Below are 16,485 nucleotides of genomic sequence, written 5' to 3'. Positions count from 1 at the left end.
ATGTGAAACATAACCTCTTGAAGTACTAATTATTTTGATCTCAGACACGGAAAGGCAACTCAGGTTGATTAAAGTTTTTCAAAAAAAGTGCAAAGAAAATATATCAGTAGTTAAGGAAAAATACTGTGATGGTGAAGTGAATAGCAAGAAGAAACAGCGCTGTGTTGAGACTGAGGTATTTTTGGTTACATGTAAGTAGAAAATGACTAAAATCTCTAGTGACTTTTCCTGAAATGAGACATCTGTGCATCAGATAATCGCTTGTGAACAGGGAATTTATTTAAAAGAGATGATTTTGCTTGACAGATTTAGGGAAAACAGAGTTCACTGTGTACATTAAGACTGATTATTTTGGGAGATGTTATTTCTGTGTAATCTGCTAGATGCAAAGGTTGTTTAAATGCATAATTTAGTTTTCTGGTATCACTGGCATATAGTGTGACATGACTTGATAGAATATGGGTAATTTTTCTATGAGTAAGTACTTGAGAAAGAACCAAGATCAAGTACAGTCCTTTGGCTTAGTTATGTGTTTGCATGGTGGCACGCACTGCAATAGATACACTGGTCTATGCTGTTTGTGCTTCAGCATTTGTACTTTAACAACACTGATCTCAGTTATTAGGAGTTAGTTAGCAGTTATCAGAGGATGTTATGTAAGTGTGTGTAAGTGTATTCTGATTTTACGAGACACATCAAGTAGTGGAACAGAACTGCATGCCTTTACTGATACTACAACCTAGGACAACCTTCTTACTTTTGTTGCTTATTTCTACTGCACCCTACTCATGTGCTGTCAAGATGATGATGCCTATTTCCTAATATGTAGTATTGTCGTCTTTCTTTCTCAGACTGTGCTGAAGTTGGTGTATGAGGAGAGTCACAAGATATTGGCTTTGTCAGAGCATTCCTTTGGTTTTAGGGAACTAAAAAATGTTCATCAGACCAGAGCAGTGATGGAGGGATGGCAAAAAGAAGGCTTGGCCTTGCTGAATGCTATACAGTCTCTGAAAGATCACCTTAGCAAGGTAGCAGACAGAGGAGATAAGGTAAGACAAGAAAGATGGCTTCTACCCTTTATAAACTGACTTTTTTGGTATGTATATATGTGGGTATATGCATACATTGTGTATGTGTATACTATTACATGCATATACATGTGTGTGTAGCAGGAGCAGAGGACTCATTCTAAGGCTTGAACAGGACTCTCAAATGCCTTGGATCTCCTTAAATTAGTAGTAATGACTCAGTAATGACATCAAAGAGTAGGTTAGAGAGAGATCATATAGGTGGTTTTGTTTTTGTTGTTGTGTTTCTTTGTTTGTTTAATAAAAACCAACACAGGAACATCCAGATTTTGCTACTGATTGGAGAGGAGAACTTCTGGAAGTACAGAGTATGTTTGAGAAGAGAGAAACGTGTTGCAAATTGGCCTGGAGTTTCACTTCTCCAATCCTGGGTTTGGTGATGAAGTTGCAGAAACTGGTATATGTAATGAAACAAGTTAAAAAAGCCTCTTAGTGTTATGCTCCTAAATCACTTCGATTCCCTCATACTGAATTTTGAGATGAGATCTGGACAAGGATACTATCATTATGTTAAAGGTTTATTAATGTTCTTGTTAAATCATGCTCTGTATGCATTAATCTAGATTGTGTGGGATCATGAGGCTTTTATAGTCTGTGTTTTGGCACCGTTTTCTCAAACACTTGTGTCTTGTGTTATAAAGCTATTGATTTTTTTACCTAGAAACCAGCAAAAAAGCAGTGACCAACAGGCTGGGATTGGGAAAAGGAAGTGCTTGATAAAATCTATCTGGAGCTTGCAAGGAATGTATCCTGGGCTAACTCCATATCTGTTTGGGATTTTTTCATCATTATAATTAGTTTTCAGCTTCAGTACATAAACTATTATTACTGACTATTATGCTATTTGGAAGCTAGTAATGTTGGGTCTTCTGTTAGTTAACATTAAACTTATTGAATTAAAATGATGTATGAACTTGGTCATTTGCATTTGCCTCTCTGCGTAATAGTTGTACATGTGAGGGGTTCTCTGGAATTTATCTTTGTATAAGGAAATAAGAATAGACTAGTAGATTTAACAGGACTTGGTTGTTTTTTAGGAGGAGCAGAGGCAGGTGGTTGTGGAGCACCTTTTCTCCTCAGACCGGAACAATTTGCTCTCTGAGATACAGGAGCTTCGAGCTCAGCTGCGCATGACGCATCTTCAGAACCAGGAGAAGCTGCAGCAGCTGCAGGAAACTCTTACTAATGTAGAAGATCATGGGAGCAAACAAGAACACCAGCTTCGAAGGAAAGGTAATAATTGTCAAGTTCTTGTCTTCTGCTTTTCTGTGTCAGTTCTTCCTTTTTTGTTTTTGCCTAGCAGATAAAAGGAAAAAATACATACTGTTTTGCAAAGAAGCTGGTGGTAAACAGTTTTTCAGTTTAATTACTGCACTTATGATTCCTGCTATTTTAGCCGGGTAAGAAGCAGGCCTTTTCTTCATACTCTGAATGTAAGTGATTAAGAAAAATCTGTGAAAAACGAAAAGTTTCAAAAGAACTCAGGTAATATAAAATATGTACATGCTTTTTCTTAGTGAGTTGCAGAATCTATTAGTAACGAGTGATTTGCAGTACATCGTGGTAGCTCATTTACTCTGATACAGCTTTTATATTATTCTTCCCTTGTCCACTAGCAGCAAAGCTATAGCATATATGTACATCTTTCTGCTTATTCATGTCATATTTGAAAAATAAATGAATTCTCCAGTCAAGAATACTTTAATGCAGCTCCTTTTTCTGCAGTTGAACCAGTATGACTGGTAAACATACTGTCAAAATCTCTGTAATATGAGTAACTGTTCATGTTTTCTTATCCTAGTTGAATTATTAGAATATAAGCTTCAGCAGGAAAAATGCATTGTAAGTGACCTGCATAGCACACTGTCTGAGGAGCAGAAGAGAGCCTCTGAAACATGTGAACTCTTGAATCAAGAAAAAGCAGCAGTATCAACCCTGAAGTCAGATCTACATGAACGTAAGCAAGAGAATGAAAGGCTGCAAAAATCCCTAGGAGAGCATCAGAGGGAAATAAGCAAGCTCCGGTGAGAAGTACAGTTTGTTAATTTAAATTAATTACCAAGTCTGAAAAAGCTTTATACTCCCAGAATCCATAAATACACCTCTGTTACTTTTCATATTTATGTTAGTTTTTCATTCTTCAAATTTACGTATTTACCTTCTCTACCACTTCCTCAACCTTCTCAACAGTCAAAGCATGGGCATAGTAGAGGAGATAATTGGCTCTTGACAGCCTTGTGTCTGTCCCTCCTGTACTTCTGTGGGGGTTTAACACCACTGGGTAGATCAGCTCCACCACATTACACTCTTATTCTCTGCCCTCAACAGAATAGGTAGAGAAAGTACAATTAAAAAAAGCTGGTGGGTTGAGACAAGAACAGGCAGATCCCTCACCACTTACAGTCTAAACAGACTCGGTGTAAGAAAGAATAATGTAGCATAGTGCCTACTGCTAACAGACTTGAGCAGTGAAAACTAAAAGTAAACTTAAAACACCTTCCCCCATCCGCATTTCTCTACCTCTTCCTCCCAGAGTATTGCAGGGGAATGGAGGCTGCAATCAGACACTAACACTTCTTCATCTGCTGCTTCCCTGTGGTCAGTTCCTTCCTCTGTCCCTTCCCTAGATTGATCTTCCCCTGCTGATCCTGCATGGGCTTCCCTTCGTCTGCAGCTCTCCAAGCACTGCTCCAGCACTGCTCGGTACCACAGGGCCCATCCCTCAATAGCACACTGCTCCAACACGGGGCCTCATGGGCAGCAGCTCCCCCAGACCTCCTGCTGCACTTTTCTCTTTCTTGAATCTGCCCCAGAGGCACACCCAGCATCACTCATGGTTTGGGTCTGGCCAGCAGCAGGTCCCTTTTGAAGTAGCTGGAGCTGTGATCTAACATGGAATAGTGCTGGGCTTTGCTCACAGAGGGCACTCCTGTGGCCCCCACCACCAAAACCTTGCCATGCAAATCTAATGCGTCTTTGCTTTCCTGCTGCTTTTGTCTTGGTCTTCTGCTTGGCACTTTTGTCTGCCTGTCATTTTGCTGTGTTCTGTTTATAGTTTTTTCTTACGCCTTCTTATTCCTAGTGTATGCCAGTGGTTTTCTTTCCTTTCACAGGACACACATTTTGTTTCACCAAGGTAGATTATTTATCTGTATCTTTTAATAGTTACTTGATAGGAGTAGTTTTAGCTTTGCTTGCAGGGAGAGAAACTGTCTTCAGATGCTAAATATTTGTGACTTGGAACTGACCCTATAAGAGGCCCTCTTAGGGAAGTAAATCTGTAGGTCAGATCACAAAAAGTAATTCAAAGCGTCTGACTTGCATCACTAGAGAAGGATATTTTGTTCTGAACATACACAGAAGTGTCATTTTGAACTTTTCAGTTTTGAATTGGAAAGCAAAGAGAAGGATTTGACAGCTACTCTGCAAGAGTTGCAGAATGAACGTCTGACACAAACAGAGCTGCGAGTTTTGCTTGAGGAACAACAGCTTCAGCATAAGAAAGCAGAAGATGAAAAGAAAAAGGCCTTGGAGGTAATGCCCAACATCTTAACCTCATCCACCAAGAGAAGTGATCTAATGAGTTATTTTTGTACTATTTCATATCCAGTGTTTTTATTCAATCACGGTTTACAAAAAAAAAAAAGCTTGCTTGTACCTAACGTGCATGGCATTTTTCCCCCACAGAATTAAAGCTTTCAGTTATCATTCTTAACAGCACCTATGGAAATAAGCAAAAGTTGGATGCATCTTTATGACATCTTCTTAATGTTTTCAGATCCTTATACTTTCACTTTCTCAAGGTCAGTTTTGTACTGCCTGTTGCTGTACAGAGAGAGACAGACTTTGTTACAGAGCAAGTGTGCTGTGAGGATGTGCAGCGTGTGACTGAGATTAGGGAAAACCAACTAATAATACAATGCTCGGTAGAAAGTAACTGAAACCTTTCCAATTTAACTTTTTTGAGATTGAGTAATCTTTTTTCTTTTTTCTTTTTCTGTACCCTGTTTTTTGAATAGAGCAGGAAACAAATGACTGGCTTTCCCATTGATACTGTGATAGAAATGATTCTTGTAAAAGACATTATTATCTTGTTCCCGTCTTCTTAACGTATATCTTTTGTATAATTAGAAACCAAAGCTGAAGTCTTCTGACAGTTTCTTTATGGCCTGCAGTCTCATTTATGTTATTCTTCTGGTAATTATTTAAGTGTGTATGTTTTGGTGGTTTTTTTTTTTTTTTTGGTGGTTTGGCTTTTTTCCTGATTTTATTGTGGAGCATGTTAGCTCCATATGTATCTTGTAAAAGGGCTGCTCTTGCAGGGAGCACAGGGACCATCTTAGTCAAAAGCCAAGTGAAAGTGCAGTGTCCCAGATAAAGCTGTGCAAGAGATGAAATCATTCTCAGGTGGTGCAGCTGCAGTCCTGCATTCCCAAATTCTCCCTTGGAACAGTACTACGGAAAGCTGATGGTATCAGTTTGTGCTATATGTCTACCACTTAGCCATCTCACCTAGCTTCCTATGTAATCAGAGGTATGGTGCTGCTTGGGGACAGAGGGCAGAAACCCCTGCCAGAACTGCAGCAGGGGTTTGTTCTGAATGCTTCTGAAAGCATTGTGGGGCTCCCTCTTCATTTACTTTCTGAAAGGAGAATGATGAGAATGCACTGGCTAACAAAATTGAGCTGAGAATGGGTTATTGTCATCAGTCTGTGCTGCATTCTTTAAATAGATGGGCTGTGAAACCAAAAGGATTTACAGATAGTCTTACTGCTTAGGTGACTGTTTTTTGGTGGCTTTTTTTTTTTTGTTAATCAATTCAGGTTATTTCTGCTTCAGATACCATTTAAGATGATTGGATGATGTAAAAAAAAAAAAAAAAAAAAAATCGATTTCTCACTGAGGATCTTAATGATTGAAGAAAAAATAATGTACCACAAGATATTTTCAAATTAAGACCCTCGGTTTTGTTAATTGATATAATGACTGTAAAGAGCATGCTTCTGGCACTCCTAATTAGAGAATTAAACTTTTATTTCTAAATTATTGTTTTTTTAATACTTAAACTATTCTAGCTCAATCTTGAATTTCTCCTTGAATAAAATAGAATTTTGAAAATTATTGAATGCCAGAGTACCCCACAAATGAGTGCTTATGCTAGAATATTACTACATGTTTCTCCTGTTGTGCAGAATTTACAGGCTGCCTTGGATTTGCAGACGGTGCAGAATAGCAAGCTGTCTGTATCCCTAGAGCATGAACAAATAATAAATGACAATCTCCGCAAGGAACTTCGGATCGAATATTCCCGCTGTGAAGCGTTATTGTCTCAAGAACATGACAAAGTGTTGGAGCTACAGAAAAGCTTGGATGCTGAGAGAAATCGTTCTTTGGAGCTCTTAAATTCCTTGAATCATGAACGTGTTTTGACAGAACGGTTGAGCATGCAAGCTAAGGAGGATGCTTCTTGTCAGCGTAGGGAGTTGTTGCTAGAACAGGCCTTTATCCGAGAGCTCCAAGCCCAGCTGGAGGAAGAGAGATCCCGAAAGGCAGAACTAGCTGCTGTTATTGAGAAAACACACCAGAAAGCCATTCGTTCCAAAAGGCAGCCAGAGGCTGAAGTACAGATGTGTTGCGAAGAAACACAGGTGGAGAAAGAGATCAGTAACAAACTCCGAGTGACGCTGGAGTCTCTTCAGAGTCAAAAGCAAGAGGTAACCCATTCCCTGGAGGCCCAGAAGGAAAGAGAGGCAAAGCTGAAAGCTAAGTGGGAACAATTGCATTTGCTCTTCAAAACAATGCAAGATAAAATTAAGAGTAGAGAGAGCAAAGGCAGCAGCAACAAACAGAAATGGAGAAAGAGGAGGGCTGGCAGAAAGATCAGGAGGGCTTGCAAGAGTGTTTCCTTGGGTTGAACTAGCCATGAAGTGGGAATTAACTCAGTAGATAATGTTCTCTAATTAAAATGTTTCCTTCCCTCTAACAAAGTGTTCTAAAAAATGCTTTAAACAAGCTGTCTGCATTTTTCAAATGTTTTCTGGGTTTAGGTCTATGCTGGGGATTGCCCCTTGTTAGCAAATGGCAAAGACCTTGAGTGTGGTTTAAACATAGAGTGTGGTTTAAACATAGAGTGTGGTTTAAACATACTAAGTTTCACCCTTGTTTCTCAGCTCCTTCACTTCCATTAGAGGAACAGGCAGGTTTTGTAGACTCTCTGAAGACTTGTCAGTCACAAAGTCAGGAAATGGATGGAGAAAATGCCCACTCTATAATTGTTAAATGGCTTCCTGGTAGCCTTGGAGTGCAATAGTATAAGTCTTCCCCTGTAAATAGTTTATGGCTTAAGAAACACTGAGATGTGGATGTGTTAGATTGGTGTGGTGCTTTTCTATCTGGTCTGCATATCTGTATCTACATACGTATTGATGTGTATGTGTGTACGTACAAGTGGCAATTTATTACTACTTCTTCTCTTCAAATAGCAAAACTTGGAACTGCAACACCAGAGGGATGAACAAAGAATTAAAGAGATGCAGGAAATTGTGGCAATCTTAAAGGAAACAGAAAGAAGTCCTCCATCTCAAAGCAGTCAGCGAGGACTGTTGTGTACTTCAGACAAAGATCAAAATGCCAAAGAGCCCATGACAAAAGAAACTGGAAAATGCAACTTGCAGCAGCAGCAGAAGCAACAGCTGGAGAGGATAAGACAACAGTTGCTTTTTGTAGCTGCACACCTCATTGAGTTAATGTGTAAAACGGTAGATAAGTAAGTAAATTAAATACTGTTTATAAAACAGTACTTTTCTCTCCATACAGCTTCTGAACTTGCACAGATCATAGCTGACAGCCATCAGCTGAAGAAAATGGGTCGTATATCATTTCCTTTGCTTACAAGACCTACCTGGTGTGAAACCATGATTTCATGGTGCTAGCAGACTGTGTTTAAAAGATTGTCATCACACAGCAGCCATTCCTGTAAAAACCTTTCGTGCCTGCTTGTGAACCAGATCCACGAAGTAACCTTTCAGAAAAAGAACAACTCCGAAAAGAAAAACTGGGAGTTGGAAAGAGCTTTCTAACTAATTAATTAGTTAATTAACTAATTTGTTAATTAACAAATTCGATTGGAGAGTAGTCAGAAAACAGCTTAATCAAGGCAGCTGCAGGTTTGGAATTTGGGGGAGGGGGGGGTCCATTGAGCACAAAAGGGAAAAGTTGGTCATCAGGATAATTTTTTTGTTTCTTTGGCAGCAAAGTAAAATACCAGTAAAATTTTGCTGTGACCTGAATTTGCATGGTAGAACTTCAGATTGGTATAAAATACGGATTTCTGAATAAATTCTTGTTCATCACTATTTAGAAATTCTTCTATTTAATAAAAATTACTGATTTGTGTGCATTCATCATTGTGTTTTGTGTGATAGGTAGTAAATGAGAACAGCATCAAAACTTAAGATATTTCAGTGGGGAGGAAGAATGTATGCTAACTATAATATGAGATTACTAGAAATCAACCATACTGAGCAAGTATTTCTTTTTAACAGAACAGTTAGCGACTGGTATGTATCAAATGATGAAGCTGTAGCATCTTTACTGCAGACGTTAAAAGAACTAAAATCAGATTTATCATCTCCTGCATCTCAGGTGAGGCAAATGGCACATCTTTGTTCATTATCAGAAAGTTATTCTGTGTTATTTGGGTTCTGGTACATATGTAAGTTGTGGCGGTGTTGGGTGTGTGTTTTGGGTTTGTTTTAACATTCTGAGGAAATTTGTTTGGTTTTTCTGTCTTGAGGATAGAAAAGTCAGGAGCTCTTGTACTCGCACCATCTTTATACCAACATATTTAGTATATTTTTTGTATGTATGTCTCTTTCTTTGATGCATTGTTGAGTCTACTTCTGAAGGATTTTTTTTTCCTATGTATGTAATAAGTATGTAACATGTCTGAGGATATCAAACTGTGGAAAGTGTTGCTTCCTCTTCTGAACATGTCCAGACACAATTATTTTTCAGCAAATTGTCAAGCATTTTTCAAAAAGCACAAGTCGTTTGTCATTTCACGAGGGAAGTTTTGTCTGATAGTTGCAGTATTACAGATATTTTTATATAGCTTAGCAATTGTTGAAGGCTGAACTCAGGTGTATTGTTAGAAAACATATAAAATACATAGTTCTTTCTTTTCAAATTATTCATCATATAATATAACTTTACACTAACATATATGTCCTTCTATAGTTAGGAGATCTTCAAATGCATTGTAGCCCTTCTAACCTTTTTGTATTAAGCGGATTTAACAAGAGTTTTGGCTCTATTAGATTCATCTTCCCTCTATTCTCTTACTGCTTGACCTACAAATTTGTACTAGATCCCCAGAAAAAAACCTTTGAGAAAGAATTGTGACTATTAAGAGGGTTCAGTTGTTCTCATATGTTCCATAATACAAGCTTGATCTATGGGAAGATCTAGGCATGGTGCAAGCTCTCCCTGTGTCTTAACTGCCGACAAAAGGCAATCAACAGTTTCCTTCTGTCATCTGTGTAACCACTTAGGTGGTTGCCAAGTGGATTATCTCCAGCCCTAAGGGAGGGGGTTGTAACCTTTTACAGGTAGGCATTTTTGAAGTTATTTCAACTATTTTCCTTTCAGAAAACTGAGAGTCTGTGGGGAAGCTGAGCCTCCTTATGACTCCACTTAAGTCTGACTTAGTAGAGCTCTCTCTGGAACTGAGCTGTTTATCTGACTCAGCTTACTATGAGTTGTTACTCTACTGGAAAAGGAAATAATTGTTTGGATTCTTTTTTGATTTCCACCCTCGCTTCATTAGGTCTTCTGCTTTAGAAACTCTACTGCAAATCTTTTCAATGTACTTAGCTTTTCCACATCAGCTTCTTTAGTTCCAAGCTTCTTAACAAGATACCAGTGAATGGCAAGCTGAATAAGCAGTTGCTCCTGTCCTTGGATCACTTGGGTCCTGGAGAAAGCTGTTGTAATGACCACAGTCATTACATAAAGTCTCTTCTTAACAATAAGAAGTCTTTAGAGGAGCAGTCTAAAGACATGCTATCATTTAGCTTAGAGTACAGTGATGTCTTTCATTTTTCTGCAGGCAAACATCCCTCTTCTCTGCCCCATTTTCAGGTTATTCAGAACTGCCTCTTAGTTCAGGTGCTTCTCTGTGTCCCCTTTGATTAAGTGTCCTTGACCTCATGCTCTAGAAACAGAAGGAAATTATCTTTGTTGCACTTTAGGATTTTGATAAGTGGAGAACTATTAGAGAAACTTGCAAGATGTTGCAGAATAGAACAGACCAAAATGAGTAGATGGTAATCATGTGTCAACTGGTGCAGTAGAAATCAAGGGCATAGATGCATATCAGCAGGATTCCTCAGACAATATGTGCTACTGCCTTCAAATTCAGCTTTTGTAGCTTTAGGTCTGCAAAAGGCCTGGGATGGAAGGACTGTAGTCCTTACTGGGATGGTCACTGGAGAGATCTGCTGCTCCCCTCCAGTTCAGCATAAGACATGTGGGTTTTGTTTGAACTATTTTTGATAACAGTTACCTGAAGCATTAATAAGGGACAAGAATTTAACTGAAAAGAAAGAAATACCTAATTTTAAAACAACACAGAAAATTGTGTTAGAATCTTGGCATTTTGGTGTTTTGCTGTGTCTTAAGCTCTTTTTGTATATGCTGAGAAGTAAAAAGCCTTTGGTTTCTGCAGTTCTAAAGGAAGTTGCAAAGTCAGAAGGAAGGGAGGTGTTTTATGTGCTGCAAGCATACAGACAGTATGGGAATCCATGTTTTGTTTTTTCTCTTTCTGTTTTATAAAGAAACCATTGCAGGGATCGGTTTCTTTAATAGATCTGTTGTTGGAGAATGGGGGACCTTGGAAGCCTGTCACAAAACTGGTAGAACTGACACGATAAGTTAGCATTACGATCAGCATCTTGAGAAAAGGTTTCAGCGTGAAACACTTAGAGGGGTTGGTAATACATGGTAATACCAATCATTAATTGACTTGAGAGTTTTGCTGCTGTACATGTTCCAGATACTGAAAGTATCTCTCTTTAATGGCTCTAGTATATTACCCTTCATTATACAAGGTTTTTTGTTTGTAAAATTCAGTTCCTCAGGTAAGTAAAATATAAATGTTGAATATTACTGCATTAAAATATTCTTAAGAAATAACTCTTGAAAAAGTTTGAGCTCCTAGTAAGGCTGTACTGAAATAAGCTACAAGGAGAAATTGGGGGTCAGCTGTGTGTACTGGCTCCTCTACTGTATAGATTTTATTTCAAAGGTTAAAATGCTAACCATCTCAAAAACATCTTTCCTCTTGATTCTGATGTGCTGCATCATACACTGTAACTGCTGACAAAATTAAATTGATATGAAGAGGGTTATGAAGGCAGAACTTCTCTAAAAATTGAATCTGGAGTTGTTGGTCTCCTGGAAGAGATGATTTACCACAGAACTAAATATTCTCAGGATTGAATACTGTTTTCTTAGAGGTTTCATCTGTGTATGCTTTACAAGGTGTTTTTGTGCATGTATGTAAACAAACACATTTCTGTGTCAGTTTCTCTGCTGGTTCTGGATGTGGAAGGAAGCCAGATGATTTGTTTCTGTTTCCACATGTTGGGGACCCTCTCTGTTATTACCATAAAGAGGTTTCTTGTAAAACTGATAAGTCATATGCTTGGGGAAGGGATAACCTGATTAATTTGATACTGCTTAACTGGGGTTGCTTGTATTTTTCATTTTGTACCATTTAACACCTGAATGCTACTGGTGGCTGTTTTGGTGGTTCTTTTTGTTTAGTTTGTCCATGAAGTTAGGCTGTTACTTGACTTGAGATGTTTGGTTGTGGAAGTCATGTTCAGGAACTACAATGGCTCACTCACTTCTGGTTTCTTTTTTAGATCAGATCTACAGATGATACCAACTCTGCTCAAGAACTGGAAAGAGCTGCTTGGCAGCAAGAAAGAAGCATTCTGCAGAATGCACTGAAACAGGCAGAATCCGAACTGGCTAAAGCAACTGCTGAAACTGAAAACAAAGCAATGATGGAAGCATTCAATCCTAAGGTAAAATGATAGTGATGTTTAGCAATTAGCTGTCTGGAGCTGCAGGAGCAGGCAATGCTGAAGGCATTAGCACATCATTTAAGACAGGTGTGTCCAGCCTGTGGACCACATGTGATTGTGAAGAGCACTTAACGTGGTCCCACATGCCATACACATAGTCATATTTACGCAAGTGACTTTTTGTGATGATTGTAATGAGTCAGTCACATGTAGCTTGAGTGTTGACTGTGTGGGTGACAATGGAAGGCTGTGGAGGGGGGGAACAGAGAGCAAGGCTCACTCCATCTCTTGTGGATGGAGTCTGGTAAAAGTCTGCATGTGTTACACATGATGTGCTTGTGCCACTTGATGAGTAAAATGCAGTCATTGCCAATAATAATAGTTGGTACCCTGGGCTGCTGCAAAAGAGGGGTGGCCAGCAGGGTGAGGGAGGTGATTGTCCCCCTTCTGCTCTGCCCTTGTGAGGCCCATCTGCAGTGTTGTGATGAAGTGTGGGGTCCCCAATACAGGCGGGATATGGAGCTGTCAGAGTGGGTCCAGAGGAGGGCCACTAAGATGATGGGGCTGGAGCCCTGCTCCTATGAAGAAGGATTGAGAGAGCTGGGCTTGTTTAGCTTGGAGAAGAGAAGGCTCCGAGGAGACCTCATTATGGACTTGCAGTACTTGAAGGGAACTTACAAGCAGGAAGTGGACAACTTTTTACACGATCTATGGTGATAGCACAAAGGGGACTGGCTTTGAACTAAAAGAAGGGAGATACAGGTTAGATGTTTGGAAGAAATTTTTTACTCAGAGGGTGCTGAGGTGCTGGAACAAGTTACCCTGGGAAGTTATGGATACCCCATTCCCAGAAATGTTCAAGGCCAGGCTGGATGGGGATGATGGGCAGCCTGATGTAGTAGTTAGCAACCCTGCTTGTGGCGTGGGGAGTTGGAGCTCAATGATTCGTAAGGTCCCTTGCAACCTAAGCCATTCTGTGATTCTATGAAACTAAAGGTGGCTAAGTCTGAGTAAAATGCTATAAAAGTTTTATGGTTTGTGAAATGAAATCAAGACCTATGAATGGCCAAAACTATATGACCTTGCTTTCCATTTTGATAAAAGAATTTGAGAATGAGTTTCAATATTTCAGAAAAAATATAATTTGGGTATATTTGCAACTCCATTTTCAATCAATATAAATACATTACCTGTGAATTTTCAGATTTGAGTGTATAGTGTTGCAATCAGACATTCAACTCAAAGAAAAGTCTGATTGTGTCTCTTTACTAAGCTTTATAAGACTTATCAGAGAAAAATATCCCTCGTTTTAAATTCAAGCCTTAGTGACTTCATCACTTTTTGGCAGTATGTACGTTTGTGAACAACTGTTTTCAAGAATGAAGCACAGAAAGAATGAAATTTCATCAAGTCTCTGAGGAGAATCTTGAGAACTCAGTAAGAATTGCATCCACTTCTACTGAGCTAGACTGATGTGTTAGTTTTACATAAACAAGATCAAACATCCCAGTAGTTTTATGTTTATGTTGCTCTCTTTTTTTGTTTGTTTGTTTTAATAAAAACAGAAAAGAAGTTTTGTTGCTTATATATGTGAACTATATTATGTATTTTTTTATATGCATCCCATGACTCTTTCTCTTCACTCACCATGGCCTAGGCAAGCCAAAAAATTGGACATCCCTCATTAAAACCTTTGGCACTTTTTTGCTTTCAGTACCTTACATGATGTACAGATTCACTGTGAGAAACTTACCAACTCAAGTTGGTTTGGATTGTTCAGTTCTTTTTAGTATCATTCTTGATCATTGCTGAAGTGATTATTGTTGCATGTAGAACAAGTAACTTAGTAATTTTACTTGAGTTCTCAATTTGGCCTGCATTCTCTTTATTATGAATATGATAAAAACTTGCTGTTAGAGGGAAGCCAGGAAGCCTGCAGCTCAGTTTCTAGGGACAGAATCACAGAAACATTTTCTTTGAAAAGACCTTCAAAATCACCATCAGTACGACCTCATGGAGTCCATCACTAAACCATGTCCCTGGGTGCCACTTCCATATGTGTCCTAACTGCCTCCAGGGATGGAGACTCCGCCATTTCCCTCGGCAGTCCATCTGACCCCTGACCACCCTCTCTGTGAAGGAATTCTTCCTGATGTCCAATCCAAACTTCTTCTGGCACAATTAGACCATTTCTTAATGTCCTATGGTTTGTCACCTGAGAACAGAGGCTGATCCCCTTCTCCCTGTGACCTCCTTTCAGGTAGTTGTAGGGAGTAACGAGGTCTCCTCTCAGCCTCATCTGGACTAAACAGCCCCAGTTCCCTCAGATGCTCCTCATGTGCCTTGGTTTCTCTATTTTTCTTACTAGCTGCATTACTCTTCTGTACACAGTGATTGACTTCATAGATAAATGTGAATTAAGAACACTCTTTCCTTGTGTGTGCCTCATCAGAAAAGATTCTTTATAACTTTCTCTGTATTAAACAGAAACTTGCACCAAAAATCACCTATCTCTTTGGAACTGCTTTTTACTTTTAAATGTGAAGAAGGTTCAGATTTCTTGTCTAAGCATGGAATTATCAAACATCCTTTTTTATTTTTTCCTAATTTTAAATTTTCTTCTGACAGATTTGATTGTTATCAAGTCAGATAGACACCCACCTCAACATGCTTTCTGGTTAATATTTAATACAATTGCTATCATTAAAGATTTAAAGTGTTAGAATCTCAGGTATGACAGTTCTGATGTGAAACTTTCAGGAGATTTAAAGCCTTCTGATACTCTGAAGTTGGGTGCTTTTCAGCTTGGAATGGAGGTCTTGCAGCAGCCCTTGCGTCAGCACTACAGACATTGCACACAAAGACAGCACACCAACCAGTAACCATACCAAAACTTTTTAGCCTAGCCAAGAGGTAAAGAAGTTTGGTGAAGCGGTGCAAACATCCGTTTGTGGTGTTCAGAGTGTAACATCACTGGTTTGCATTAAAAATACACAAGTAATAGAGTCATTATCATAAATACTTCTTCAAAATTTAAAGAGGAATCATAGAATTGTTTGAGATGGAAGGGGTTTTATCTGTCATTTGGTCCATTTCCCCTGCAATGAGAAGGGAAACCTACAGCTAGATCAGGTTCTCAGAGCCCCTTCCAGCCTGACTTTGGATGTCTGCAGGGACATGGCATTCACCACCTCTCTGGGCAACTTGTGCCAGTGCCTCACTACCCTTATTGTACTATGCTTCCATAGTTCATAATTGTTAAATAGCTTTCTGTGATCTTGCAAAGCAAAATCACTCTAGGTACCCACTCACAACCAGTTTCTGTGAATCCTTGCTGGGAAATGCAATCAACTTTTCTAGACTTGCTATAGCTAGATCTTCACAGCTTTAATTTTTTGTTTTCCTTCAGTTACAGAGATTATATAGGAAGTACCTAAGAGCAGAGAGCTTTAGAAAGGCTCTGGTTTATCAGAAGAAATACCTCTTGCTGCTTCTTGGTGGATTTCAAGACTGTGAACAAGCAACTCTCTCTCTAATAGCACGTATGGGAATCTACCCCTCGCCTGCAGACCTGCAGCTTCCTGCCTCCCGCTCCCGCCCTCTGACCAAGTTCAGATGTGCAGTCAGGGCAGTCGTTGCTGTATCAAGGTAAAAGCAAAACACTTTCTTGGACATAGATAAAATGGGTGGTTGATATGGCTTATCCTACCTGAATATTAAGCAGAAGCTTTCTCCACAGCGTGACTTGGCAGCTGTAACTTTGGCCAAATTGCCGTTTGAGAATCAGGGCTATGTTGAATGTGTACCAAAACAAAGGTTTGTAAAAGCTGATTCCATCTGTTGAGAGATGCTCAGTTGCGGCATGTTTTTACATCACTGCACAATAATTACAAGCTGATCTTTTCATTTTTTCCCTTATCTGTTTGGGACATACTGGGTAGCCTCTTGTATTGTAATGTTACCATCCCATCAGTGATGATTTTCTTCTCCTGAGCTCAGTAGCCTGTGTTTCATTGAGCTTGATTCTGTCATGTGCCATTATTTACTATGGAGTGGATTTTGATATCTATGCACTATCCCTTATTGTGTCTTGAGTTCATCTATTGGAAGAAAAAGTTTTGAATGTAATAGGAGATTACTTCTGAGCAATCTCCTTGTTTACTAGAAACTGTTACGATGATATTTAAGGCTTTTTAGACTGTTGAGAAGGATGCTATAATGATAGCAGTATGAAAGGATAGAGACCTCCAAACTAACCCTCTGAGGCCTCACAGCTCCATGGAATTTAGGGCTGAAGTAGAAGT

At 39.1% G+C, this 16,485-nt stretch overlaps 1 protein-coding gene across 4 annotated transcripts in view; it reads left to right on the top strand.

Moving 5' to 3' along the window:
- PCNT (pericentrin) overlaps positions 1-16,485 on the top strand; it is a 101,606-nt gene that overhangs the window by 78,118 nt on the left and 7,003 nt on the right. For all 4 annotated transcript variants that reach the window (XM_042874337.1, XM_042874336.1, XM_042874335.1 and 1 more), the window contains 9 exons: positions 852-1,049; positions 2,126-2,321; positions 2,890-3,112; positions 4,472-4,622; positions 6,281-6,802; positions 7,571-7,854; positions 8,633-8,732; positions 12,017-12,181; positions 15,591-15,829. In XM_042874337.1, the coding sequence (XP_042730271.1) occupies positions 852-1,049; positions 2,126-2,321; positions 2,890-3,112; positions 4,472-4,622; positions 6,281-6,802; positions 7,571-7,854; positions 8,633-8,732; positions 12,017-12,181; positions 15,591-15,829 (2,078 nt within the window). The remainder of the gene's footprint in view (positions 1-851; positions 1,050-2,125; positions 2,322-2,889; positions 3,113-4,471; positions 4,623-6,280; positions 6,803-7,570; positions 7,855-8,632; positions 8,733-12,016; positions 12,182-15,590; positions 15,830-16,485) is intronic.

The sequence above is a fragment of the Lagopus leucura genome, unplaced genomic scaffold (genome assembly GCF_019238085.1).
Source record: "Lagopus leucura isolate 7727_CA_CO unplaced genomic scaffold, USGS_WTPT01 Super-Scaffold_100012, whole genome shotgun sequence".
In the NCBI taxonomy this organism is placed as follows: domain Eukaryota; kingdom Metazoa; phylum Chordata; class Aves; order Galliformes; family Phasianidae; genus Lagopus; species Lagopus leucura.
The sequence above is the reverse complement of the archived record's forward strand: the minus strand, read 5'-3'. Positions and strand labels throughout refer to the sequence as shown.